Source organism: Sus scrofa, chromosome 9 (assembly GCF_000003025.6).
Source record: "Sus scrofa isolate TJ Tabasco breed Duroc chromosome 9, Sscrofa11.1, whole genome shotgun sequence".
Lineage (NCBI taxonomy): Eukaryota > Metazoa > Chordata > Mammalia > Artiodactyla > Suidae > Sus > Sus scrofa.
Window position 1 is genome coordinate 13336216 of NC_010451.4, and position 27926 is coordinate 13364141.

At 47.6% G+C, this 27926-nt stretch overlaps 1 protein-coding gene across 1 annotated transcript in view; it reads right to left on the reverse strand.

Annotated features, from left to right (window-relative positions):
- TENM4 (teneurin transmembrane protein 4) overlaps positions 1-27926 on the reverse strand; it is a 786343-nt gene that overhangs the window by 295601 nt on the left and 462816 nt on the right. The window contains 1 exon segment of the mRNA XM_005667171.2: positions 4677-4886. Coding sequence (XP_005667228.2) covers positions 4677-4886 — 210 coding nt within the window.

Sequence of the window (27926 nt, forward strand, 5' to 3'; positions counted from 1 at the left end):
CACACCCACAGCATGTGGAAGCTCCCAGGCCGGGAACTGAATCTGAGCCGCAGCCAAGACCTACACCACAGCTGCAGCAACACTGGATCCTCTTTACCCACTGTGTCTGGCCAGGGATCGAACCCGCAACTCTGCAGCGACCGAGCTGCTACAGCTGGGTTCCCAACTCACTGCACCACAGGAGAAACTGCCTAGAAATTCTTTATTTTTTTATAATGATTTTTATTTTCTCCATTATAGCTGATTTACAGTGTTCTGTCCATTTTCCACTGCACAGCGAGGTGACCCAGTCACACATACATATATGCATTCTTTTTTCTCAGATTATCATGCTCCATCACAAGTGATCCCAGTGCTATACAGCAGGATCCCATTGCTTATCCGTTCCAAAGACAAGTGTTTGCATCTATTAACCCCAGATTCCCAGTCCATCCCCCTCCCTCCCCCCTCCCTCTTAGCAACCACAAGTCTATTCTCCAGGTCCATGATTGGAATTCTTTTAAAATTAACTTTTCTTTGATGGACTGATCTTCTCCAGTTTCCTACTAAGGAGGAAACAGAGCAATCACAGAATCTGGTTGGAAAACAAAACAAACGATCGGGGGGGGGGGGGGGAAGCAACAAATTGGGGCTCTAGAATTGAGCAGGCTTGCGTGCAAGCTTCTGCCATGCTCCTTGGGAGCAGTGAGTGGAGCCATGGGCAAGCCACTGACCCTCCCTGGGCCTCCGTCTCCCGAGGAGAAAAGGAGATAAAGAGATGCTCACAAAAGATAACGCATGTAAAGACAAGACCTACACGCAGAAGGTGCACACAAATTCCCCCACCTGCTCCTACCTGCCCAGGCTTGGGGGGACCAACAGCTTTCTCCGAGCTATTTATGCCCCGACCCCTCTTCAATATTAACCACCGAGGTTTTAAAGCCCTTTTACTTTAGCCTTTAGATGACAAGCATTCACAGAACAGTTAATATTTATTCTGAAAACTTTCTACGGTGGTAGGGACAAATAGCTACTTAATCCTAACCGCTTCCCCAGCTTCTCAGCGGTGACGAGTGGCTATTTTCGGGAAGTCTTTCTTTATGACGATGGGTGCTTTGGAGATGGTTATCTGAGAGGCGGATCAGGAGTTTGATGACAGAGGGAGCTGCTTCCCCTGCTTTCTTTTCCAGGCCTTGTTCTGAGATGCCCCACACGGCCTCCCTGCTCTTTACTTGGGGATTTTAGCTGAGTGGTTCTGGGGCGCGGCGGGCCTGGGATCACTGCCCAGGTTGCTGGCGTTGACACAGCTGGCGGCAGAGGGCCTCTGGGGAGCCCCTGGAGAGGGCAGTCCAGCCCCAGAGGCTGCTTCCCAAAGAAAGGGGCAGCCCTGGGTGCAGGATGCAGGGTGCTGAGTCAGCTCCCGCCAAAGGAAATTCCATTTTCACCCTTTAGGTGCCAAGGAGCTGCCTTTGTCATTTAAAGTAACCTCTGAAAGACATCTCTGGGGAAGCGGGCCTGGGAAGGAGCGGGAGGGTGGTCTTTAAAGCCCCAAATGGGTGGAAGGGCAGGGATGTGTGGCGATGGGGAAGGGAGATAGGAATATTCTTCGCCTTGTGAAACTCCAGAGCTACCCTGAGGAGGTTTCCCCATCTCACCTACAGAGCAGCTGAGGATCTGAGGTAGGTCCTGGGTACCGGGGACCCATCTCTGGGCCCCAATCTCAGAAGGTGTGACGATGGCCCTGCTCTTGGGGCTGCACTGAAGTTCATTCACTCACCACATTTCTATCATATGAAAGGCGTCAGCGAGGCCATGCACCAAACTGTTCAAAGCGCTCCTCTCTAGCGGGGGAAGGCTTATAAGGGAACTTCACTTTCTATCTTTCCGTATTGTTTGAATGTTAGCCAGCATTCAGACTTGTATAATTGACAGAAACAAGAGAGGATCCCATTAAAATAATTTCACATTTTTCCATTAAAAAAAAAAAAAAACAAATGAAACTTTACAAACATTATCGGGCCTGCTGTATGGCAGGGTCTCCTCATCTCCACTCGCCAGTGTGGGGTCCCTGCCAGTGCTGGCAGTCCTTTGTCTCATAGAAGAACCCTTGTTTGGGGATTCAGGGGACAGGAAGGTGGCAGGCGAGGTCCAGCCCTGGGGTGACCCTCACGGGCTCTCTCATGACCCACCAAACCCAGACCAGCAGACCGCTAAGGACCCAGACTCTCCCCTCAGGCCTGGGACAGATTTATTACCAAGCAGCAGAGTGACTCCCTCAGAGCAAGGCCCTCGGGCAGGGCTCTGCAGAGCCTTCGCTAGGGCCCCTGGCTAGGTCCCCTGGGGAGCAGGAGTACGGAGAAGTGTCACTGAGCAGAAAGCTGCAGGCCAAAGTCCCCCCCCACCTTCCTGCACATCAATAATGCAATAAGGCCATCCATTTCCTGCAGAACTTGCAACAATGTGATTGCTCTTGCTCAGTTAATTAGCAAAGGGAGAGATTAAGGACATTATCTTTTACCTGCGAGGCTTATTTACTCAGAAATGAACACAGAATATCACTGTATATACATAATTTTTTTCCCCATGTAAGCTGAAGAAGGCTACTGGCTGGCACAACAGTCAGCACCACACAGCACTCAGAAAATCAGAGTACCGCAGAAACTGCTCCATTACGGGAAGACGGGGAAACTGAGGCCTGGAGAAAGAGTGATTGGCCAAGGACAAATGGCCAGTGAGCCACAGAGCTGGGCCCGGAACCTGATCCAAGGTTCCCATTTCTTGGTGTGGTTTAAAACATGGGCAGCTAAAAGGCACAGAGGAGCAACGACACCGAACCACCAAAAGGGAAAGGGCCCGGGAGGAGGGTTTGGTTTTCGGTCACGGAGAATGCAAGGTCCTGCCAGAAGAGACCCCTCAAGGCCAAAGAGCTCCTCTCTGACTTTTGAATAGAGCAGAGGCTGGGAGCGGTCCTGGCTGGGGATGGGGCTGGGAGAGCCCACCTTTCTTTGTCTGGCAGAGGTGGGGGGACCTGAGGGCCTTCCCATGTGGCCTTCTACTTCCCTCCAAGGTTAACGTCTAGTTACTAGCCAAGTTCCCACGCGTGAAAGAGCTGGGGGTCGGATCCCACCAGCTCCCCATCTTGGGTCCTTTGTCCAGGCTTTCCATCCGCTCTTCGTTATCTCTGCTTGGCATACCCTACTTATTCCTCAGATCCAGTGAACGCCTCTTCCAGGAAGCACTTCCTGATTTCCTCGGGCAGAGTGGGGGCTCCCCTCCAGGTCACCCCTCTCACGTCCCCCTTCCAGCCTTGTGCTGTAATGTGCCCAAGAGAAAAGGAGTCTGACATTCTCTGAGCATCAAGTGCCACGCAGTGTGCTGGGAGCTTTCACACACAGGCTCTAAGTTCCCGTGGTGACTGCAGCCACGACTAACCTTTACTAAACTCCTTCTCTATCCCAGGGCCTGGAATGAGCCCTCATCATGAGCTGGCTACTGTAATGCCTGTGTGATGCATGCTTGAGGAGACAAGCTTAGAGGCACTGTAACCTATCGGAAATCCCACAGCAATAAAGCTTATATTTAATGCGAAGATGTCTGACTGCAGAGCCTATGGATCCTGCCTTATCTCTCTCTGAATCTCTGCCACCTTCTCCTGAACTTGGCCCGGAATTTAGGGCCACACAGGCACTTAGGAACATATGTTTGCAAGATCAACACACAAGCTACAATATTATGTGGGGGAAGTCTCATTTCCTCTCCTCTTCTTCGATAATCAGGAAAATCTTGGGCTATTAGAGAGATCTGATGTATATCAACCCTCCTCTTATAGGCTTGAATCCTCTCCAGGCTTTGAGTTCTTGCAAAGAAGTGGACTGGACACTGCTGGACACAGAGATGGCAAGCACCTTGGCCCAGGTCACACAGCACCTGACCAGTGGTGACAACCTGGGCTTACTGGAGCCTGGAACCCAGAGCTCTTCCACCACACCCTCCACACCACTTCTCCTTAGCAGAGCCAGGACAGAGCTTAGCAGAGGGGTGTGATTATGGACAGATCCATGCTTAAGCCTGGGGACTCTCTCAGCAGGCAGCATTCAGACCCACAGCTGCCTGGGACAGGGTTCCCCCCGCGGCTCCCCCAAGTGTGAAAGTCCAAGAACTTCCAAAGCCAGCACAGGCTCCAGGGAGCAGCCTTCCTCTCAGCTTTCTCATGGGCACGGAGGGCACTATCTTTCTAGTCTCTTAGGCAGGGTTGTAAGGAGGATCCAACAAAGCAACAAGTGACAGTGGCTGGCACAGTAAGCAGCCAATTGGTGCTATTTTTGTTTTACCTTTTCTTTTTCTGTGTCTATCTGGTTATCTTTGCCCCACTCTGCCTCTACCTGATCTGTCTCGTTGTGTCTGTCTGTGCATCTCTACGCCTTCAGCTCAGTCTGCCCACGTCTGTCACGGGGGTGGGAAAAGGAGTCCCCCCCACCCCCGCGCAACTCCTGCACACCCCGGCGGCGCAGCGGGGCAGGAACGGAACGGGGTTGTCCTAGCCCACGGAGCCCGCCAGGTCCCAAAGAACCCCTGAGCTCCCCATGCACCAGGTCCCTCCGCCCCCGCAAGCTCCCGAGCAGGCAGATTAATCAGCATCGCCAACGAAAGACAAAAACCAACCAACCCACAGAAGTTAGGAAGAGAGAAGGACTTACCGTTTGCCGCGACCCCCAGGCTGGCGGAGCCACTTTTAACTAAGAATGAATTAGGGACAAACTCTTCCTCAGAGTCTGAGTCCTGGGTTGGCTGGGCCACACCGTTGCCTAGCAACCGCCTCTGGCTCTCATTGGCCGGAGGAGAGGGGGGCGGGGAGGGGGACTGCTCAATAGGGGTTGATGAAGCGGATGAACAATGCAAGGGAGCACCTGCGAACCACAAAGACAAACACAGACAGAAAAAAAAATAATGAAAATCGATTTTAAGGCACACGGGGAGGGGGAGGGAGCAAAATAAAACACGCATCAACAGGCAGAGGGGGCTCCCAATACAGGGCGATCTACTGCACACGTGCCCCGGGGGCGGGGCTGATGCCCTCTCAAAGTTCGTGCAAATTCCTTCTGAAGAGCCTGGCCTGGAGCAGAAGCCTGCGTGCTTGCAAAGAGGGCGCCCCTTGGAAACACCTTGGAAACACACGGGGAAGCTTTTCTGCTTTGCCTGTTGTCTGAGAGAGGCCTGAAAACCTAGGGTCTAGTCCTGGCGGGCTGTGTCATCTATCAAACAGCTGCCCCGCTCTGAGCTTCAGGGGCCTCGCTGGTAAAATGAGCAGTCGCACCGGGTGATCGCTGAGCCCCTGCAAGCTGGCCATTCTGTGATGTCACCGAACTGAAATGATGTTCTTATGAGTGGGAATTTAATCCAACGTGCCTGGGACAGGCTCTGGGCTTCCTAAAAGGTGGAGGGACCTGGAGAGAATGATCCAGAGCCCCCTCCACCACTGGCAGGCTAGGATTGTAAACAGAGTAACCTTTTGCTTTTCTGAGAATCTGACATTTTAAGATTTTTAAGTCCGGATGTTCTCAGCAAACTTCTTGAGAGCAAGAACTCTGGCAGTCTTTTTCACTTCTGTATCCCCAGAATCTAGCGTAGATCAGGCACTAAATAAATATTTGCTGAGATGAATTCTAAGATACTAGGATCCATAAATTCTAGTAGTCTCAGATAAAAAAAAAAAAAAAAACTGTGTATTTTTAGGACACTAACATTCTGTGAGTTCCAAGATGCACTAAGTCAGGGTGTTTGACTGCAAGTTTCCAACATGTCAGGGTTCCATGATGCTAAAAATCTCAGCTTTCTATAGCTCTGTGAGCACACTCCTGACTCTTCAGAAGGAAGAGGTAGGTGGTGGCCCGGGACAAGATCTTTGAGGCCAGACATGCAGTCCTATCTGCGCCTGGCCTTTGGGCATGTGCAGTACATCACCTACAAGAGAGGGAACACAAGAACAGACACATAAAGTATACAGTACAAGACACTGCATCCACTTGACAGCAAGGGCTGCTGCTTTTCTCTGCATCTTGACAGAGAGAAGGTTTAAAACACAATCAGATCCATCCAGTTATCAGAGACGGAAACACAGGAAACATAATGCAGCCCAGACGCGCCATTATAAGATCTGGGAGAACTCTAAGGGGGAGGTGGCGCAGAGAGCTGCTGATTGCTAGAAAACAAAACACAACCAGCCTTTTGCGGTCTGTCCACCAAGAGAAGCTTGCTCAGTTCCCAGTCTCAAATCCTGCAGGATTCTGTAGGTTCCATGGCTCTTAGATCAACCCCTGAGCTCAATCAAATGTGACAACATTTTATAGAGTTGATGTATGTGCCATGTGGCTGGTTCACATGTGAAATTCAACAAGAGCAATCGAGGCAGCACGGATCAATGACAATGATACAATCTCTGGGTGGCTTTTCCATCTGCATTTTGGTTTACCTAGAAATCTGGGCTATGATTTACCTTAAAATCGTCCAAACCACTGCTTTCAATTCACCTTAAGGAGAGCCTTCTGTGACCCCATTTACCACACAGCAATCTAGGGACATGCATGTCTTCCTTTGAACTTACCTCTTTTAGTTCTGTTCTCATATTTGCCCTGCTGTATTTGCAGCTATTGGTAGTTCTCTCCCATATAAAAGCATATGATGCTCTTGGGATAGAGTCTATTTTTGGAATGAGCTTTAGTGTTCAACAGAATTGGGGTTTGCGTTCATGCCCTAGCCTCCTACTGGCTGTGTGATCTTGAGTAAATGACTTCCAGTTCCTCATTTGTAAGGTGGGAACTCCTCCCCATTTATTAAGTTATTATAAGGGCTAAAGACACTGTATCTGAACCCACAGTATGCTTGAGCACACGTAATTCCAGAATCCCAAATGGTTTTGTTTGCTTGTTTGTTAGTTTTTTGCTTTTTAGGGCCACACCCGAAGTAAATGGAGATTCCCAGGCTAAGGGTCGAATGGGAGCTACAGCTGCTGACCGCAGCCACAGCAACACCAAATCCGAGCTTCGTCTGCGACCTACACCACAGCTCATGGCAAAGCCAGATCCTTAACCCACTGAGTGAGGCCAGGGATCGAACCTGCAACCTAATGGTTACTAGTCGGATTTGTTTCCACTGCACCATAACGGGAACTCCCCAAATGTTTATTAAATCGAATGAAACCACCTCTTGAAGAACCCCATTCACGATTTTCCTTGCCCTGCAGTCCCAGTATTGGACAGATTTCGACAGCCAGGCTGCATTTATTAAGCAGATATACATTAATTTCCTCACCTCTTATTAACCAAAGACATCTTCTCATCTCCAATCAGAGCTTCCCATGAGCCTGAGATAACCAGCACTGCACCATGCTGAGTTGTGAGCGTTTCAGACAAAAGTTACAAAACATGATCTGTTGTTCCAGGCTGCTTGTTGCAGCCTCTTCCTGAGTAAATCTGTCAAGCTTTATGAAATAAACAGTTCCAGAACTAAGTAAATTGTTTCAGCGCAAACTCCAGAGATCCTGGGCTAAGAACAGTGCAGTGCCTCCCAGGACTCATGCCTGTTTCTTTTCCCTTCCATCCAATCTCCAGGCCTCTGGGGTTGCTCTGAATATTTATACCTAACATTCAAAGAACCTAACAAGGTGCCAGACTGTTGGTAGGTACACAACAATCCATGAGGTTTCTGTGAAGTACAGAAACTGCTGGAAACATGGACATGTGTTACTTTCTCATATATCAGCATCTTTTTTTTTTTTTTTTTTTTTTGTATTTTTAGGGCCACACCTGCAGCATATGGAATTTCCCAGGCTAGGGGTCAAATCGGAGCTGCAGCTGCCGGCCTGCACCATAGCCACATCAACAAGGGATCTGAACCAAGTCTGTGACCTAGACCACAGCTCATGGCCATGCCAGATCCTTAACCCACTGAGCAAGGCCAGGGATCAAACTCAAGTCCTCATGGATCCTAGTCAGGTTTCTTACTGCTGAGCCATGACAGGAACTCCCAGAATCTTTTAATTTACGTGGTCCCAAACTATCTCCTGGGGGCAAGAAAATTCCAGAAATATTTATTTTTTATCTCACCCTCTTTTGTATATATTTTATAATATATGTAACACATCCACACTTAAAATACATGTAACAACATGCTCTGTTGTACCAATTCTGCATCTACAGAAACAGGGACGGATTGTATTAAGCTACTGGGCTCTGGAGCCAGAAGCTACATTTGAATTCTCAGATGCACTGCTTGCTAGTTCACTAGTTCATTTTTGCTTGTTGGTTTGTGTTTAGGGCTGCTCCCACAGCATATGGAGGTTCCACATCAACTAGGGGCTGGATTGGAGCTGCAGCTGCCAGCCTACCCCACAGCCACAGCAACGCCAGATCCGAGCTGTGTCTGAGACCTACACCACAGCTCTCAGCAACGCTGGATCCTTAACCCACTGAACAAGGCCAGGGATCAAACCTGCGTCCTCATGGATGCTAGTGAGATTCGCTTCTGTTGAGCCATGATGGGAACTGCCTGCTGGCTTGTTCAGTAGTAGTGATCTTGGGCAAGTTACCTCACCCTTTGTGCCTCAACTTCCTTGTCTAAGTAACGGAGATACAAACACTAAAGAGGATACCTGGGTCACAGAGTCGCTCGGAGGGTTAAAGGAGTTAAAACAAATACCATGTTGAGAACAGCACAGCCAGTAAACACCTCGTAAACGTTAGACGTCCCTAGGCATAAACATGTATACGTAAGAGAGACCTTTATTCTTTCCTTCCCGCAGACGTATGGTGAACACGTTTTCTTTCCATGGACACTTCCTAAGCACCTGCTGGTCAGGCTTGAAGGTGAGGGGGATACAAAGCCTGGGATGCAGCCCCCAAGGAGCTGGGGGGAGAGGAGGGAGAGTGTCACGTGCAGCCCGGAGCAAGGCAGAGGTGGGACCTGTCGGAAGAGAAGACGGCCCAGCGCAAGGGGAGGATGGGGGCCAGGGGGGAGCTCATTCAACAGACGGAACCAAGAAAGGCTTTCTGGAGCCACAGAGGATTCCCATGGGATGTGAGGACGAGATGGGGGCTGAGCATCCACGGCAGAGGGAGGAACACTCCACGTCAGGCTCTCCTCCTTCCCCTGGTTTCAAGCCACCAGCCCACCACCATTTTGCCTGTTGTCTCATAACTGGTCACCAAGAATGCTGACACGTGTTGCCTGCCCTCGTTTCTGTGAATTCACTGCTCTCTCTTCTGCCCAAGTTTGCCAATGTGCACAACCTCAGGACACCACTGGCACAACTACAAAGTTTTGCCTCTGAGCTTTTGTACATGCTGTTCCTGCTCCCGGAGTGTTTCCTTTCCTCTTCGCTTTTTCTCATCACTGCCACCCTGTATGTCTAGCTACCCCCACTCAGCCTCTGGGCTTAACCTCATCATCACCCCCCATCCCCACCCCAGGAAGGCTTCCCTGATGCCTTTATCTTAGGGCTTCTCCCGCAGCATATGGAGGTCTCCAGGCTAGGGGTGGAACTGGAGCTGCAGCTGGGTTTGGCTCCCCTTCTGGGTGCTCCGCCAGCTCCCTGTACTTTCCCTGTTGCATCACTTCCCACACTGCAGTGTTTACTTGCCTGAGGCCACCCACTGGCTTGCCTGGCTTATCCATTACTGTATCCGCCAGTGCCCAGCACAGAGTCTGGTACATAGAAAGCACTGTAAATATCTGTAATGAAGAAATGATGGAAGGCAGGTAGGAGGAAGGAGAGGACTTTGATTACGGCGGAAAAGGTCTGTGCAAAGAGAATAGTGGGAAATGGGTCTCTGCATAGCAGGTGTCAGCCTTGAACACAAGGAAGAGGAAACTGGACCTTCACTGGGGACTTCCTGAAGTTTCAAAAGCAAGACAAGACCAGGGCTGTACTTGAGAAGGATCTGATCAGCCTCCCAGATCTCCTTACTAATTGGCTCAGCTCAGTCGGGATGTGACGAATCCACATGATCTGGGGTTGCCTTTTAGGTGGGGCTCAAGTGCATGTTTGTGCAGGCAATTAAGGAGACTCGATACCATGGGACCAGGGACCTGGGGTTTGGGCTTCCCTCCCCGGCATCTGGGTCGTTAGTGGAAGGAAACCTGGTACTGTAGAATTTTCCACTGTGTCTGTGGTAAAATGAGATGGGATGAGAAGGAACCTCTCGCCTCAACAACCAGGAGGCCACGAAGAGCAGAGGGGAGCCATGTAAGTTTCCTGGGAGGAGGTCTCTGTGAGCCCAGCTCTAGCTTAGTGTAGATGAGGTTGAGGAAAGAAAAAGGTGAGTACGGGCAGACATCCAGAGAGGTGAGGAATAGGGCCAGGAACAAACACTTGCAGAGCTCCTCCTGGAGGCCAGGAACTGGGCCAGATGTTTCACAAGATCTTTTCTTCACAATCGCCCTATGAGCTGGAAAATCCAACCCCATTTTCAAGGTCAATAAATGGAGGCGTACACACAGCAATCAGAGAAGGAAAAGAAATAAAAAGGAATCCAGGAGTTCCCGTCATGGCTCAGCGGAAAAAATCTGACTAGCATCCATGAGGATGCAGGTTCGATCCCTGGCCTTGCTCAGTGGGTTAAGGATCCAGCATTGCCATGAGCTGTGGTCAAGATGCGGCTTGGACCCCAAGAGGTTGTGGCTGTGGTGTAGGCTGGCAGCTATAGCTCTGATTTGACGCCTACCCTGGGAACCCCCATATGCTGCAGGTGTGGCCTTAAAAAAAATAAATGAATAAATAAGTAAATATTTAAATAGATAAAAAGAAATTCAAATTGGAAAAGAAGAAGTAAAACTGTCACTCTTGGCAGATGACAAAATACTATACCTAGAAAATACTAAAGATGCTATCAGAAAACTACTGGAGCTCATCAATGAATTTGGTAAAGTTTCAGGATAAAAATTAATACACAGAATCTATTGCATTTCTATACACTAACAACAAAAATTAAGGAAGAGAAATTAAAGAATCAATCCCATTTGCCGTCATATTGAAAAGAATAAAATCTCTTAGAATAAACCTACTTAAGGAGGCAAGATTTGTACTCTGAAAATTTTAAGACAATGTTGAAAGAAATCAAAGATGATACAAACAGATAGAAAGTATACAATGCTCTTGGACTGGAAGAATCAATGTCAAAATAACTATACTACCCAAGGCAATCCACAGATTCAGTGCAATCCCTATCAAAATACCAATGGCACTTTTCACAGAACTAGAACAAAAATTATAAAATTTTATGGAAATACAAAAGACCCCAAATAGCCAAAGCATCCTGAGAAAGAAAAATGAGCTATAGGGATCAGGCTCCCTGACTTAAGGCTATACTACAAAGCCATAGTCATCAAAACAGTATGGTGCTGACACAAAACCAGAAATATAGATTAATGGAACAGGATAGAAAGCCCAGAGATAAACCCATACACCTATGGTCAACCAATCTATGACAAGGGAGGCCAGAATATATAATGGATAAAAGACAGCCTCTTCAGTAAGTGGTGCTGGGATAACTGGACAGCTACATGTAAAAGAATGAAATTAGAGCACTAACACCACAAACAAACAAAAAAACTCAAAATGGATTAAAAACCTAAATATAAGACTGGAGACTATGAACTCTTAGAGGAAAATATAGGCTGAACACTCTCTGACATAAACTGCAGTAAAATCTTCTCAGATCCACCTCCTAGAGTAATGACAATAAAAACAAAAATAAACAAATGGGACCTAATTAAACTTAAAAGTTTGTGCATAGCAAAGGAAACCCTAAACAAAATGAAAAGACAACCCACAGAATCAGAGAAAATCTTTGCAAATGAAGTGACTGACAAGGGATTAATCTCCAAAATACATAAATACCTCCTGCAGCTCAATATCAAAAAAACAAACAAGCCCATCAAAAAATGGGCAGAAGATCTAAACTGACACGTCTCCAAAGAAGACATACGGATGGCCAAAAAACACATGAAAAGATGCTCAACATCACTGATTATTAGAGAAATGCAAATCAAAACAACTATGAGGTACCACCTTACACCAGCCAGAATGGCCATTATGAAAAAGTCTACAAACGATAAATGCTGGAGAGGGTGTGGAGAAAAGGGAACCCTCTTACACTGTTGGTAGGAATGTAAATCGGTGCAACCACTATGGAAAATAGTATGGACAGTCCTCAAAAAACTAAAAGTAAAATTACCATATAATCCAGCAAATCCACTCCTGGGCATCTATCCAGAGTAAACTATGATTTGAAAAGATACATGTACTCCAGTGTTTGTTGAAGCACTATACACAATAGCAAAACACAGAAGCAACCTAAATATCCATCAACAGAGGAGTGGATAAAGAAGATGTGGAACATACATACAATGGAATATTACTCAGCCACAAAAAGAATGAAATAATGGCATTTGCAGCAACATGGATGGACCTAGAAATGATCATACCAAGTGAAGTTAGACAGGGAGAGGCAAACATGCTATTACTTAAATGTGGAATCTAAAAAAGGGATACAAATGAACTAATGTGCAGAATAGACTCAGACTCACAGACTTTCTGCTTTTTTGAAATTATAGTTGATTTTCAGTGTTGTGTCAATTTCTGCTGTATGGCAAAGCGACCCAGTAATACATGTACATACATCCCTCTTTCATATTATCATCCATCATGGTCTATCCAAAGCGAATGGAGAGAGTTCCCTGTGCTGTGCAGTAGGACCTCACTGCTTATCCATTTGAATGTAAGCGTTTGCATCTCCTAACCCCAAACTCCCAGTCCATCCCACTCCCCCCGCCCCACCGTGGCAACAACAGGACTTTTCTCCCTCTGTGACACTCACAGACTTTGAAAACACACTTACAGTTATCAAGGACACCGGCCGGGGGGAAGGATGGACTGGGAGTTTGGGACTGGCAGAGGCGCACTGGGGTATATGGAATGACTGGCCAATGGGGACGTGCTGCATAGCATAGGGAATTTTACCCAATATTCTGTGATCATCTATATGGGAAAATAATCTGAAAAAGAATGGACATGTGAACCTGTATAACTGAATCACTGTTGTACAGCAGAAGTTATCATAACCTTGTAAATCAACTATATTCCAATAAAACTTTAAAAAAATGAAAAAAAGGAAATAGTACAGAGAGATCCCATATACCTTTTATCCGGAATCTCATAATAGCAAATTTATGAGACTATTATAAATTTATAATATACATTACTTATATTATTTATATATCTTAACAAACAATATCCCAATCAGAAAAAAATAAATAAATAAATGGAGGTTTACAGAAGTGAAGTAGTTTGTCTGTGGTCCCAGGACCTGGGGAAAACCCCTAACTGCAGTGCTGTGCCCACTGAGGGGTGTGAATTCAGTTTATCGGCTCTGGTTTGGAAGGGACGATCCCTGTGCATCAACTAAAAGACATGTACAATGGAAAGACTTTAGACTATGAGCAAGCAAAGGACCAAAGCCCAGGTTCACGCTGGCTGTATGATCGTGGGTAAGTCCTTCACTTCTCTTAGTCTCAGCTGTCTCCTTTGAAGAATGATGGATCAAGACCCACTGCAAAGAGTTGTTGAGGGGAGTGATGATACCATGCTTGTAAGGAGCCTGGCTGTCTCATGCTGAGCGCTCAGCCAACACCGACTCCCCCTGCCCTCCTTCCGGTTGCAGGTCTTTGAGGGTAAGAAGAGGGTGGTCTGGGGAATAGCCAATGACAGGGCTGCAAGCCTGCCAGTGACATCGTTATCAACATGTATCACTTGCTGATGTCATAGAAAAGGAAAGTGTCAGGGAGACAGCTGTGATATACGAAAGGAACACGTGATAAGGGACGCCTGAGATTTACAGAAAGAGCGATTTCAGTAACTCACACCTTCGTGTGCATGGACAGAGCTTTCCTTAGTATCTGAAATGTAACCTGTAACTAGGGCGACCTGGAGCTCAAGGAAGAACCAGCTAACATTCTGGATTCTGGGTTGTTTTTGTTATTGTTGTTGTTGTTGTTGTTGCTATTTCTTGGGCCGCTCCCACGGCATATGGAGGTTCCCAGGCTAGGGGTCCAATCGGAGCTGTAGCCACCGGCCTACGCCAGAGCCACAGCAACGTGGGATCCAAGCCGCGTCTGCAACCTGCACCACAGCTCACGGCAACGCCAGATCGTTAACCCACTGAGCAAGGGCAGGGACCGAACCCGCAACCTCATGGTTCCTAGTCGGATTCGTTAACCACTGTGCCACGACGGGAACTCCCTGGGTTGTTTTTGGAATATGCCGTGAGACTAAAGCGTGAAGAGCTAGCTGATGGACATGTTCATTACTCTGTCCAAAAAAAAAAAAAAAAAAAAAAAGACCGTTAACAAAATGCGGTTTCTAACCCTTTTTTCAGCAGTCCAGAGGAATCCTTCTAAGCACCTAAATGGATCCTTACTGATTGCATCACTCCCCATCCTGGCTACAGGAGGGAAGGTCACGGCCGGCTCCCACAGTGGGAAGGGCGAGTCCTACCTGTGAAACCAGCGCACCAGTGGTGTGCCTCGTGGAGGGCACTTTCTTCCCAGGCAGTTCCCTGGATTAGGGAGAGAGCCTCCTGATAACTTTTAACCGGCAGCCCTGCATTGTAGAAGCTTGCATACCAAATGCTTAGCCTAGTGCCCAGTAAATAGCAGTTGATAAATGAACCTAGGAAAAAAACCACAACAAAACCCTGAGACCTAAACAGGTGGCTCGCCTCAGTGGAACTCTGAGCCGATGGAATCATCCTCCTTGTGAAGGCTGGCCGTGCTTCATCTCCTCAGTCTCCCTTCTGGAAATAGTCCAGCCCCCCCACGTAAAAGCAAACACATTGTTCTTTTCTCCTGAGCCAACCTCATAGCCGTTTTCTCCGAACAGGCCAGCCAGCTGTTCCATTGAATAAGTAAAATCTTACTGAGTTTCGAGCAGAGATCGGGGCATTGAGTAAAACTGGGAGCTCCTTCCGATATGAAGGTCCGAGGCTCCCAGAGGACCAGGATGTCCATGGCAGTGGCAGCATGTCCTGCTTCTGCGCCAGCGAGTGAGGGTCATATCTGCTGAACAGCCTCCCCTGCCCAGCAGGGACCGCGGCTGCTCATCTCCGTGTCCTGGCCTGGTTCAGCATCCCCGCTCAGAAAAGGGTTGCAGAACTGGTTCCCACAGTCATTTGAAATGGGTTGAAATCCACTGCTGCCACGTGTTTCAGAATCTGAAGCTAGAACGCTAGAGGGACCATTCATTCTGGTCTGCCAGTGACAGCCCCAAGTGCCATCTGTTATCTGGCATCAGGTAATAACAGTGCCCTATCGTTACTGGAAAGATTTAGACAACTATACGGGCACCCCATTTTAGGGTGGTGCAGCTTCAGTTCCACATCAGAGGCTGTCGTGTGCCCCAACAGACTAGAGGTCCAGAGATCTGGGAGCGGGTCAACGGCGTGCTGGGGGACCAAGGGCAGGACGTTGACCTCTCTGGCCCTCATGTTTCCCTTGGGGAGCTGGACCAGAACAGCCTCAGGTTCCTCTGTGGCCTAACATTTTACAAGACAGGAGGAACAGTCGTCCCCAGCTCAAGGGGTTGTTCTGAGGATTAAAGGAAACTCTGGGGAAAATGCAGAATACAAATAATTTCAGCTGCAATGGAAAGGTAGGTTCCTTCAGTATAGTAAATGCTCATAAAACATTCATAGAATAAACCAATTTGTATAAATATATCCCTACACAAAAGAGTGAAAAAAGTCTTTAACCATGGTTATCATTGATATAGGCTGCTTTTCAGTTTTAAGATATGCTTGTATATCTTCATATTGCTCTACAATGACCACATGTAGTACTTTTTATACTTAGAAAATTCTTTTTTAAAATTTTAGGAGAAAATAAAATCATCACTGTGAAAATATTTGGCATCTAGTAGGGGCTAAAACAGATAACTGGTTTTAAATACAGATAAGATTTTATGCACTGATGTGGGTAATATAATTTGATATAAATTGATTTTTAAAATATGAAAACCTTTTTTTTAATTTCATCTTTTTTGGCCACACTCATGTCATGTGCAAGTTCTTGGGCCAGGGACTGAATCCAAGCTGGAGCTGCCACCCAGTCCACATCTGCAACAACACTGGATCCTTAACCTTTTGCACCAGAGATCTAACCCGTGTCTCCACAGAGACAACTCAGATCATTAACCCCCTGGGCCACAGCAGGAACTCCAAAATATGAAAATCTTTTTAAACTGAGCAATTCCACTTCCAGGAATTTACCCGAGAATAATAATCATGACTTTTCAAAAGATTTATTTATAAGGATATTCACGACAACGTTGTTTGTAATAGTCAAAAGCAAAGATTAAAAAAAGTGTTAAAAGGGAAAAATATCCTTTATGTTAAAAAGTGACTACTTACGTAAATTAAGACACATCAGAACAATGTTACGAACACAGGTATCATAAGCCATGTTTGTAAAGAATGTTTAAAACCATGGGAGATAGGATATTAAAAAAGCATGGGGCAAAACTGTATTAAAAATAATTGTGACATTTGTTTAAATATGTATGTGTATAATTAACAAAAATGTTAATGCTTGTTACCTTCAGGCATTAGAATTATGAATGCATTTTATTAACTTTTTATTTATTTATTTATTTATTTTTAGGGCCATATCCGTGGCATATGGAGGTTTCCGGGCTAGGGGTCTAATCGGAGCTACAGCTGCCGGCCTATGCCGGAATCACAGCAACACGGGATCCAAGCCGCGTCTGCGACCTACGCCACAGCTCATGGTAACGCCGGATCCTTAACCCACTAGCAAGGCTGGGGACTGAACCTGCATCTTCATGGATACTAGTCAGATTTGTTTCCGCTGAGCCACAATGGGAACTTCCATTTTATTTTTCTTTATATTTTTCTATATTTTCTAATTCTTTCATGGAGCAAATGTGATCAGGAGATTTTAAAAAAGAAACAGATTTTAAAAAGAAGACAACACACACACTGAAAGGCAGCGAAGACAACAGCTTCTGCTTTAGGTCTCTCAGGGGATGAGTTTGGCACAACCGCAGGCTCTGGGCTCCAAACTCGCCCTCTTTTCCAGCCTGTTAAATCTTATGGGTCTTACTCCCTGGTCAGCAGCTCCCACTAAGTCAACTCTCTTCTCCTCAACGGCAGTTATTTTCAGAAGCAGGTCTGGGGCCATCTGTCTCAGTGACTTATGCTGGGAAAGGGTCTCTGGAAAACAGCGTGTGGTAAATTTCTCAGGCTCCGCTCATTTGCTCCCCAGCTCTCCTCCTCCCAGGTTTCTCAGGGCCGTGTTTTTGTTGCTGCTGCTGTTGTTGTTGTTGCTAAACATTCACCAGGATGGAGTTCCCGTCGTGGCTCAGTGGCTAACGAATCCGACTAGGAACCATGAGGTGGCGGGTTCAATCCCTGGCCTTGCTCAGTGGGTTAAGGATCCGGGGTTGCCATGAGCTGTGGTGTAGGTCACAGACCCGGCTCGGATCCCGCGTTGCTGTGGCTCTGGCGTAGGCCAGCGGCTACAGCTCCGATTCGACCCCTAGCCTGGGAACCTCCATATGCCGCAGGAGCAGCCCTAGAAAAGGCAAAAAAAAAAAAAAAACAACCCAAAAAACCCAAACCAAACCAAACCAAACCAAACCAAACATTCACCATGAAAGGCACTCTGCTTTCACCTGCCCGCCTGAGCAAGCCGAGTGCCTGGTGTAGCGTCCACTTCAGCACTGAAAGAAGGGAGCCTTGAGCGTCTCTGGTCTTTACAGGGATGGCCTATCGACTGGTCTGCTTGTTGGGGAGTAAAGGAAGACAGTCAATGATTTTTTTGGGGGGGGTAATAACAGCTTTACTGAGATAAAAACACATACAAGTCTCCCATGTAAAGTGTACAATTCAGTAGCTTTCAGTATGGTCACAGGGTAGGGCAACCAACACCTCAAGAAATTCTAGAATATTTTCATCACCCCCAAAAGAAACCACATAGTCACTAAGAGTCACTCCTCATTTCCTTCCAATCCTCTGAAGCCCTGATCTATTTTCTGTCTCTATAGATTTGCCTATTCTGGACATTTCCTATAAATGGAATCATACAATATGTGCTCTGTGGAGACTGTCTTCTTTGACTCCATATAAGGTTTTCAAGGTTCAGCCCTGTCGTAACATGGTCTGGATTCCACTTCTTATTGCTGAATGACACTGCATGGTACAGATACTCCTTATTTTATTTATCCATCCATCAGTTGATGGAAACTTGGGTTGTTTCTACCTTTTGGTTCTTCTGAATGATGCTGCTACAAACATTTGTGTACAAAGTTGTGTGTGGACACATATTTTCAGTTCTCTTGGCCATATACCTAGGAGTGGAACTGCTGGATGGTCTGGTAACTGTGTTCAATTTTTGAGGAACTTCTGGATTGTTTTCCAAAGTGGCTGTGCCATTTTACACTTCCATCAGCAGTGTCCGAAGGCTCCAATTTCTCCTTATCTTTGCCAACACTTGTTATTATCTGATTTTATGATGACAGCCATTCTAGTGGGAGTGAAGTAGCATCTCATTGTGGTTTTGAGTTGTGTTTCCTAATGACTAGCGACATCGACCATCTTCTCATGTGCTTGTTGGCTATTTGTCATCTTCTATGGAGAAATGTTTATTCAGATCCTGTGCCCATTTAAAAAATTTATTTATTTATTTATTTATTTATTTATTTATTTAGGGCTGCACCCATGGCACATGGAAGTTCCCAGGCTAGGGGTCAAATCAGAGCTGCAGCCTCTGGCCTACAGCACAGCCACAACAATGCCATATCCAAGCCGCATCTGTGACCTACACCGCAGGTTGCAGCAACGCTGGATCCTTAACCCACTGAGCAAGGCCAGGGATCAAATCTGCCTCCTCATGGATGCTAGTTGGGTTCTTAACCCGCTGAGGCACAGCAGGAACTCCCCATGCCCATTTCTAAATTGAGTTCTCTATTTTATAATTGAACGGTAGGCATAAATATTTATTTTGTGTCTACCCTGTGCCAGGCACTGTTGTAAGCATCGCTGATAGGTAAGGAAGCCAAAGCCTTGCCCCACAAACTTACTTCTAGTGGAGAAGAAAACCGATAAACAAGTGAGCAAATAACTGTCTAGGACAAGATCAGGTGGGAGTATACGCCAGGAGGAAAAGTTAAGTGCAGTAAGACGTGAGCAGGGACGGGGTGGGTGTGCTGTTTTAAGTCAGGTGGTCAGGGAAGGCCTCTCTGAAGAGGGGACATTTAAGCAGAGACCCGAAGTAAGTAAAGACGTGAGCCACCCAAACATCTGGGGGAAGAGCTTTCCAGGCTGAGGGCCTAGTAGCTGCCACATCCCTGCAGCAGAAGCAGGTTCATTTGAGGGACAGCAAGGAAGCGAGCAGAGTTGCAGGAGTGTAAGAAGAGTCCTAGGAAACGAGGCTTGAGAGGTGGCCAGGGGCTGTAGGCCAGGGACTCAGATGTACAAATACTGCAAACTAAAAACCGCAACGCATACGCGTTCTTATTAGTGATGCTCTGAGGGCAGGGGCTGGTTTTATTTATCTCCATGTCTCCACAGCCCGCACAATGGTTTCCCATGTAGTGGGTACCTGGTATGTACCGGGATCTATTCTAACCTACTGAGCTACTAATAAAAACAATGCCTACATGAGAAGAGTATTTACAGTTGACAGATAATGTGCACATCCGTGATCTTATTTGATCCTCACCACATCTCAGTGAGGGAGTGACCACCACCCCCATTTTTCAGATAGAAAAACTGAGGCTAGGAGAGGCGATGTGACTTGTACAGGGATATAAACTGGTAAGGGCTAAGCAGAACTCATGAATATTTTCTCAGGTCAGTCTCCCAAAGCAATAGAAATTAGAGCAAAAATAAACCCATGGGACCTCATCAAACTGAAAAGCTTTTGCACAGCAAAGGAAACCAAAAAGAAAACAAAAAGACAACTTACAGAATGGGAGAAAATAGTTTCAAATGATGCAACTGACAAGGGCTTAATCTCTAGAATATATAAGCAACTTATACAACTCAACAGCAAAAAAACCAATCAATCAATGGAAAAATGGGCAAAAGACCTGAATAGACATTTCTCCAAAGAAGATATACAGATGGCCAACAAACACATGAAAAAATGCTCAACATCGCTGATTATAAGAGAAATGCAAATCAAAACTACCATGAGATACCACCTCACACCAGTCAGAATGGCCATCATTTATAAATCCACAAATAACAAGTGCTGGAGGGGCTGTGGAGAAAAGGGAACCCTCCTGCACTGCTGGTGGGAATGTAAACTGGTACAGCCACTATGGAGAACACTTTGGAGATACCTTAGAAATCTATACACAGAACCTCCACATGACCCCGCAGTCCCACTCTTGGGCATCTATCCGGACAAAACTCTACTTAAAAGAGACACATGCACCCACATGTTCATTGCAGCACTATTCACAATAGCCAGGACATGGAAACAATCCAAATGTCCATCGACAGAGGATTGGATTCGGAAGAGGTGGTATATATACACAATGGAATACTACTCAGCCATAAAAAAGGATGACATAATGCCATTTGCAGCAACATGGATGGAACTAGAGCATCTCATACTGAGTGAAATGAGCCAGAAAGACAAAGGCAAATACCATATGATATCACTTATAACTGGAATCTAATATCCAGCACAAATGAACATCTCCTCAGAAAAGAAAAACATGGACTTGGAGAAGAGACTTGTGGTTGCCTGATGGGAGAGGGAGGGAGTGGGAGGGATCGGGAGCTTGGGCTTATCAGACACAACCTAGAATAGATTTACAAGGAGATCCTGCTGAATAACATTGAGAACTATGTCTAGATACTCATGTTGCAACAGAAGAAAGAGTGGGAGAAAAACTATAATTGCAATGTATACATGTAAGGATAACCTGACCCCCTTGCTGTACAGTGGGAAAATAAAAAAAAAAAAAAAAAAAAAAGGACTCCAACCCAGGGAAGGGGCAGCAGTAAGACCTGGATTTGAAATGAGTTACTGTGGTTTGGGGCAGGTTGCTGGCTCTTTTAGAGCTCTGGGGTCTTCAGGGTCTGGGCCTATCTCCCAGGGGTCCTGTGAAGAGCATGCACGTCGGGGGCCTACCATGGGCCTGGCATACAGCAGGTGCGCAACGAAGTGGTAGCTCTCTGCCCACCTCTACTCATTACAAGCCCCAACATACACTAGGCAGGCTCTTCGTGGGAGGTCTTGCCCGGGTACTGGGGACACAGAGCCAAGACCAGCCCTTCCCCTGGAGGGGAGCCCGGACTCATGGGTGAGGGAGACAAACAATCATCTAACGTGAGTGAGGCCAGAGGAGGGGGGTGAGTGGTGAGGGGGCTGCTGGGCGGTGAGGGCGGGGAAAACGGCAGATCCACAGTGCTCCAGCTATCAGCTGCAACCCCAGACTCCTCACAGGCTCTTTTAACCTTTCTTAGCAGCTGCCTCCGGAAGAATTTAAGATGGACCATCCAGGCCTGTGGAGGCTCAAATCAGGCTGGAGAAGCCACCTTGCATGGGATGTGGCGGGGAGGAAAGACACGAGGCAAGCTGGATTCTCTCTGCCTGTCAAAGTCTGCTGGCAAGGGCAACCAAGGAGCCACTGAAATTTACGGCTGGCTTTGAACAATCTGTGGTCACAGAGAGCTCTGCTCAACAGGAAGTCTCAAGCTTTGCACTTTGCACTGAGATTTGAATAAGAAAGCGCTTCCCAGGAGCTGTTTTCAAAGTCATTGCATTAAACACACACACTCTCTCTATATATATATATATTTATATACAATATTTAATGCAATAACTTTGAAAACAGATCTTGGGAAGTGCTTTCTTAATCAAATATATATATATATCTAGTTCCTTCCCTCTGTCCCCCTCCACTCAATTTACGCAGCTGCAAAATTCTAAGCCCTAAGACACAGGAAGAGCGCAACCTGTTTTCTAAGCCCCACTTCCACTCAGGTACTCGCAGGAGGGCAGAGGTGTGCAGTACAGAGGAAAGAGGCAGGGGATGGGCGCCACAAGCTGCTGGGAGGAGGGGGAGGGCACTTATTAAGGGGGTACCTACTGCGTGTGCAGCCCTCTGGAAGCTTCACACACATCATCTCCATCAACCGTCACACCCCTTGCGGAGGTGACAGACCCCCTCCAGCTGACAGATGCAGAACCTGAGGTTCCAAGAGATTCAAGGTCATGCAACGAATGAAGGAAGAAAAACAACAGACCAGAATGTGCACCTGTACATTCCAGGGTTTACTTCCTTGATCTCTCAGTAGCCATGGGAACGGGACGAAGTTAAACCATTTCCTCGAAGCCCCAGAGCTCTCGAGGGTGGAGCTGGGATTCCAACCCTGGCCATCTAAGCCCACTGCCAGAATCCTTTCTAGAAACTCACTCTGTCTTTCACAGAGTCTTAAGGGTGAGTCAAGGACTAGTGTCATCAATGAACTGGGAAAAGATGAACCAGGAAAACAACAACAACTCCACACAAAATAAAGCCAGGATTGTATATTTATTATTTGCATTGTTTTCTGAATATATGTTATATTTCAACAAAAGGTTTTAAAAAATGCCAGCGAGCCCTTCCGTGTGAACATAAGCCAACAGTGAGCAGAACTTTCCTTCAATAGGCTTCCCCAGAAGTGCCTGGATTCTAAACAGCCTTCCCTGAGCTTGCTCCCTGTGCCCAAGCCTGCTTCCTTAGGTTTCCACAAAGCTTCCTGAATTTTTTTTTGTGGGGAAAGCACACTTGTTGTGAGGGCCAAGCTCTAGGAAATCTTGAAAAATCAAGGAAAGCAGTCAGGGGAGAGATGGCCACGCACACCTGCACCCACGTGACTGCGTCTCCTCTTCCTCAGGAGGCTTCCCCAGAGGGGGGTCCTCAAAGCCAGGGGCTCCTTAGGAAGTCTGGGGCAAAAGTTGGCAGAAAAATGGGGTTGTTTTTATCCTAAAGTATACTCTGTACAGAAAGGAGTCTCTGAGATGATAAGAGAAGGAAAGGAACGAACATCTATCCGAAGTCGCATGTCGAGTGCTGTGTCACAGCCAGTATCACCCACTCACTCCACTGAGGAGCCCCCACATGTCAGGCTCGCTGCTGGGAGGTGGGCTCACCATGGAAAGTTCTTGTCTGTGTTAATTTATTTTCTTCAGGCTGCTGGAACCAAGTGCCACAAACTGAGCATATTTATTTAATTTTTCCTTTTAGGGCTGCACCCTTGGCCTATGGACGCTCCAAGGCTAGGGGTCAAATTGGAGCTGCAGCGCCTGGCCTACACCACAGGTGCAGCAATACCTGACCCAAGCCGCATTTGTGACCTACACTGTGGCTCATGGCAATTTGGGATCCTTAACACACTGAGGGGGGGCTGCCAGGGCTTAAACCTGCATCCTCATGGTTACTAGTTGAGTTCTCAACCAGCTGAGCCACAACAGGAACTCCCCCCCCACTTTTTTTTTTTTTTTTTGGAGCATCTTCAAACAACAGAAATATTTGGCCTTGTACTCCTGGAGGCTAGAAGTTCAAAATCAGGCCATGCTCTCCTTGGAAACTGCAGAGCAATCATCCTCTGCCTCTTCCTAGCTTCTAGTGGTTTGCTGGCAATCTCTGCTGCTCCTTGGCCTGCAGCCGGACCAGTCCAACCTCTGCCTTTTTGTCACACAGCCCTCTCTGTGGACCTGTATCTGTCTTCACATGGCTGTCTTCTTCCAAAGACACTGCTCACACTTGATTAGGAGCTCAGGCTCCTCATCTTGATGAATTACCTCTGTAATGACTGGTTTCCAAATAAGTCACATTCCAAGGACTGGGGCTTAAGACTTGAACACATCTTTTTTAGACACAATTCAACCCCTAACAACTGTCATTGTGGAGCTTATACAGTAGAAGCTCCCTTTTGAAGATGAATAAGGTGGGGCACTGAGAGACCAAGTGGCTTAAGATCTAGAGGCAGTAAGTCCACACATCCAGCTCTGATTCCGGAGCCCATATTCGGTCCACCCCACCACCCTGTCTCGCCAGCATGGAGCGTCCTTATACCACAGGGGCTTTTGCATATATCATCACACATTGTCCTTGTGACATCTCTACAAGGTATGTACCACTGTCCCCATTTTACTGACAGAGAAAATGAGCTACACAAAGACTGAAGGCACTCAGTTCTCAAGAGGAGGAGCAGGCTTGAACCCTCGTGGGTAGAGTCTGCATCCAGGCTTTTCCTGCTGCCCCACCAAGGTCTGTGGCCCTGTGCTGGGGGGACACCAGAAATGGAGTCAGAAATCAATACAAGGAGCCGATGGACAGGCCCCGTCTGCAAGGCTGCCTGGGGAAGGAGAGCTACCCTGATGGGGGCAGGGGATCGGCAAGAAATAAAGATGTTGGCTGGTTTTGTGTCTCTTAACCAAAAAGGCTCATCTGGACAGGAAAGAGTTTGTTTTTTGGAAGCTGAAGCCATTCAAACCTCTCAAACCCACGAGTTCAGATCTCGCCCTACTCCCTGGATGGCAGTGTCTGGGCCCTGCTGGCAAATGGGCTTTCTTGCTTCCTGGAGGGGAGGACACTGGGCAACACTTGAGTACAAACCTTTTTGGGGGTTTCTTGGGCAGAGCCAGAGAAGCAGCATCCCCAGAGCTTTGGTGCAGGCTCACGTGGATGGCATTTGCCTCGGATTTCACGTGGTTTGGGGAAATGAGGGGAGAGCGAGCTGCCCTCAGGGTAGGAAACAGATTTGGGATATTCCTACATGCCAAAGCCATAGAGCTCAGCGGTCTGTGAGCCTGGGGGGTGGGGTGGGGTAGGGTGGGGGGTGATGGGTTCTGGGTCATTTGTCACAGGTCCCTGGGCTAGTCAGAGGAGGGAAGAAGGCCAAGCGTCCTTCTGGAAGTCCTGCCAACTAGATCCTGCCCACTCAGTTCTCAGCAGCCCCACAGGGGACTCCAACTAGCACCCCCGATGAGCTGGGGAGGCGACTCAGACTGGATTCACCCTGCCTCTGAGAAGCTTCCAGTGTAGTGGCTGAGCACACCCACTTCCTCCCAGCTCAGAGAGTGGGAACACAAAGAGCAGGTTAATGGGGGCAAGAGGCACCTTCCTGCCCGAAGCCATGTTTAAGCAGAAGCCTGAAGGTGACCCAGGAGCTGGCCAGACGAAGGAGGCGCTTGCGTGTGCTGTGTGTACCTGTCGGTGCAGAGGGTGCTGGTTGCAGGGTCCCGGCAGAGAGAAATACACAGGTGGAAGCCCAGGGTGGGGATGTGTTAACGGTGGGTCTGTGTGGAGTGGAGGTAGGGGAAGTGGTACACGGAAGGGGAGGGAGGGAGGGTTCAGGTACGATAACGGCTTCCAGAAGAATCCAGGGCCTGCCCGTGCTCCCTGGGCTCTCCACCCAGCAGTGGCTTGCAACCAGGCTGGGCCACCTGAATTCAGTCCCCCAGCTTGTTGGGGTCTCCAGCTGAAAATTCCCATGGTTATCCAGGTGGCTGTCTACGCTCTCATCAAGCCCCAATAATATAAACGAGCAAGACTGACTCCATTTAATTCTTGTATCAGCTCTCCGAGTTTCTCTTTATTACCCCCATTTAGCACAGGGGAGCGCAGAAGTTCAAAGAAGGTTAAGTGACTACATTCCATGTAAGACTATGATATTTGGAAGGAAAGCGCCCTCAGGCTTCCTGCCTGAATAACTGAGTCGTTTGCTCTTGGAGGAATTTTATGCAGGAGAGAGAAAACGACTTGGTAACAACAACAGCGATGATAACAACAGATACTGCGGATTGGGGATGTCCCTTTGCCAGAAATTGTACCAAGCTGTGTGCAGACATGCACCCATTTTAACCCTGACCACAATCCTAGGAGGGAGGGGCTTTTACCACTCTCATTAGAGATGAAGGAACGTGGACTTAGAGTGGTCAATCCAGTTGGCCAAGGTCACAGGGCTGACTGGAATAGGAGAGCTAGGAGGTGGCCCAGGTGGCCGACTCCAGCCGCAACCTGAGAGTCTCTGTGCAGCTTCAAAGGAGCAAAGTCTTCTATCCCACCTGGGGGTCTATATATGAGGAAACTGAGGCCCAGACAGGGAGCAGAATGGGTCCAATGTCTCATACTAAGGCGGTGGCAGAGTTGATTTTGTACTGCTAATATCAGAAAGAGTAATAGTCACGTCATTACTATTACTCTTTTGAGGCAGCCAAATACAGAGGTCAGAAAACGGACTCTGGAGTCCACAGCCTGAGTTCCAATCCCAATTCTGCCACTTGGTAGCGGTAGAAGCCTGGGCATGTTTTTAAGTTCCCTGAGCCTCAGTTTCTTTCTCTGTAAAATAGGCATGAAAATATACCCACCTCACAGGGTTGTGGAGGGATTAAAGAGTTGGATTGAGAAAGCACGTGGCGTAAGGAAAGCGCTCCATCAGTGTCTACTGTTACTGATTCTCTACCTGCTCCGGGGTGGAAGCATTTATCTGTAATTCTCACAGCACCTACAGAGAGAGATTATTATCCCTTTTGTATAGATGCGGGGAACAAGCCTAGAGAAAATAAGGAACGTGCCTGTTGTTACGCAGCTTGGAAAGCAGTAGAAGCTGGATCGCACATCTGCCTGATGCCCCAGTCCGCGTTATTTCCCACCACATGGATCCAGCCTTGCAGACAGCGCCGGCATCCATCACCTCATTGCTACCAAGTATCGGCCTTGTCTTTAATGCTGATAATTCTTACATCTCCCTGGCAGCTGTGTATGTGTGTGCATGAGGGTTTGATGCACAAGAGAGCACAACCACAAGCAGGATGGATGATTCCAGTATCACTTATCATTCTATGACAGAATTAACATTCTTCTATAAGGACAGTAACAACCCATCCTGTGTGCAGAGTCTGCTATGGTTCAGAAAACCCTTTTCATACCCGTTATCTCATTGCATCCCCCTAACGGCCCTGGAAGGAGGGCAGTAGAGTTAATTGTGTTATTTTCCACCCATTTAGAGCAGCCACTCTTGGTTGCCTACCGACCTCAACAGCCCTTATGAATAGCATCCTGACGTGGCTCAGCTAAGCAAGCCTCCATCACGTGTCCAGGAGTGGATTCTGACTTGCACATCACAATGGTCCTGTCCCCCTGGGGGAATGGGAACCATCGTCCAGTCAGATGTGAGCGGAGGTCTCAGGGTTCCCTGGAAGTTCTGCCTTCTGGACCCAATGCCTGGGACTGCAGTGGCTGAGGCCAAGAAGGTGAATCTGACGTTTGCTGAGCAGGCCTGGAGTCATGCCACCTCTGGACTTCTTGTTGAGTGAGATACTAAGTGCTGAGGGCAGTAATGATAAAGCCAGTTTGAGGTAGGGTTTTTGTATCAGGCATCCTAAGATCTCCCACTTCACCGCAGACAAGTCTTCATAAAAATCCATGTCCACTACTGTACTTTGTCCTCTTATAATCCAGCCACGCCCTATGCCAAGTACAAGGAATGTTACCAAATCCTCACAATAACCCCAGGGGGTAGCTGCTGTTGTTTCCATGTCACACTCAGCCTCCATCACAGCCTGCGCGGCCAGTGTGGGGGTCTCTCAAATACCAACACACACACTCTCCCAGGACACCCTTCTGCTGCCTCGCTGAGCTGCCTGCAAACAGTGGCTGCAGCTCCATTCCCTCCGACCAACACGAGCAGCTCCTGCCTCCTGGTCCTGAGCCCTGGTCAGAGGGAGGGCGGGAGGGCATATGGGCATGAGGGACCATCTCCCCAAGAAGCTGGAGGGCAACGGCATCGTGATTCTGCTGCCGCTTCCCCACCTAGTGAGGGAGATGATAACACCTGCCCGTAAAGTGGGGCTGGGGTGGGTGGTGCCCTCAG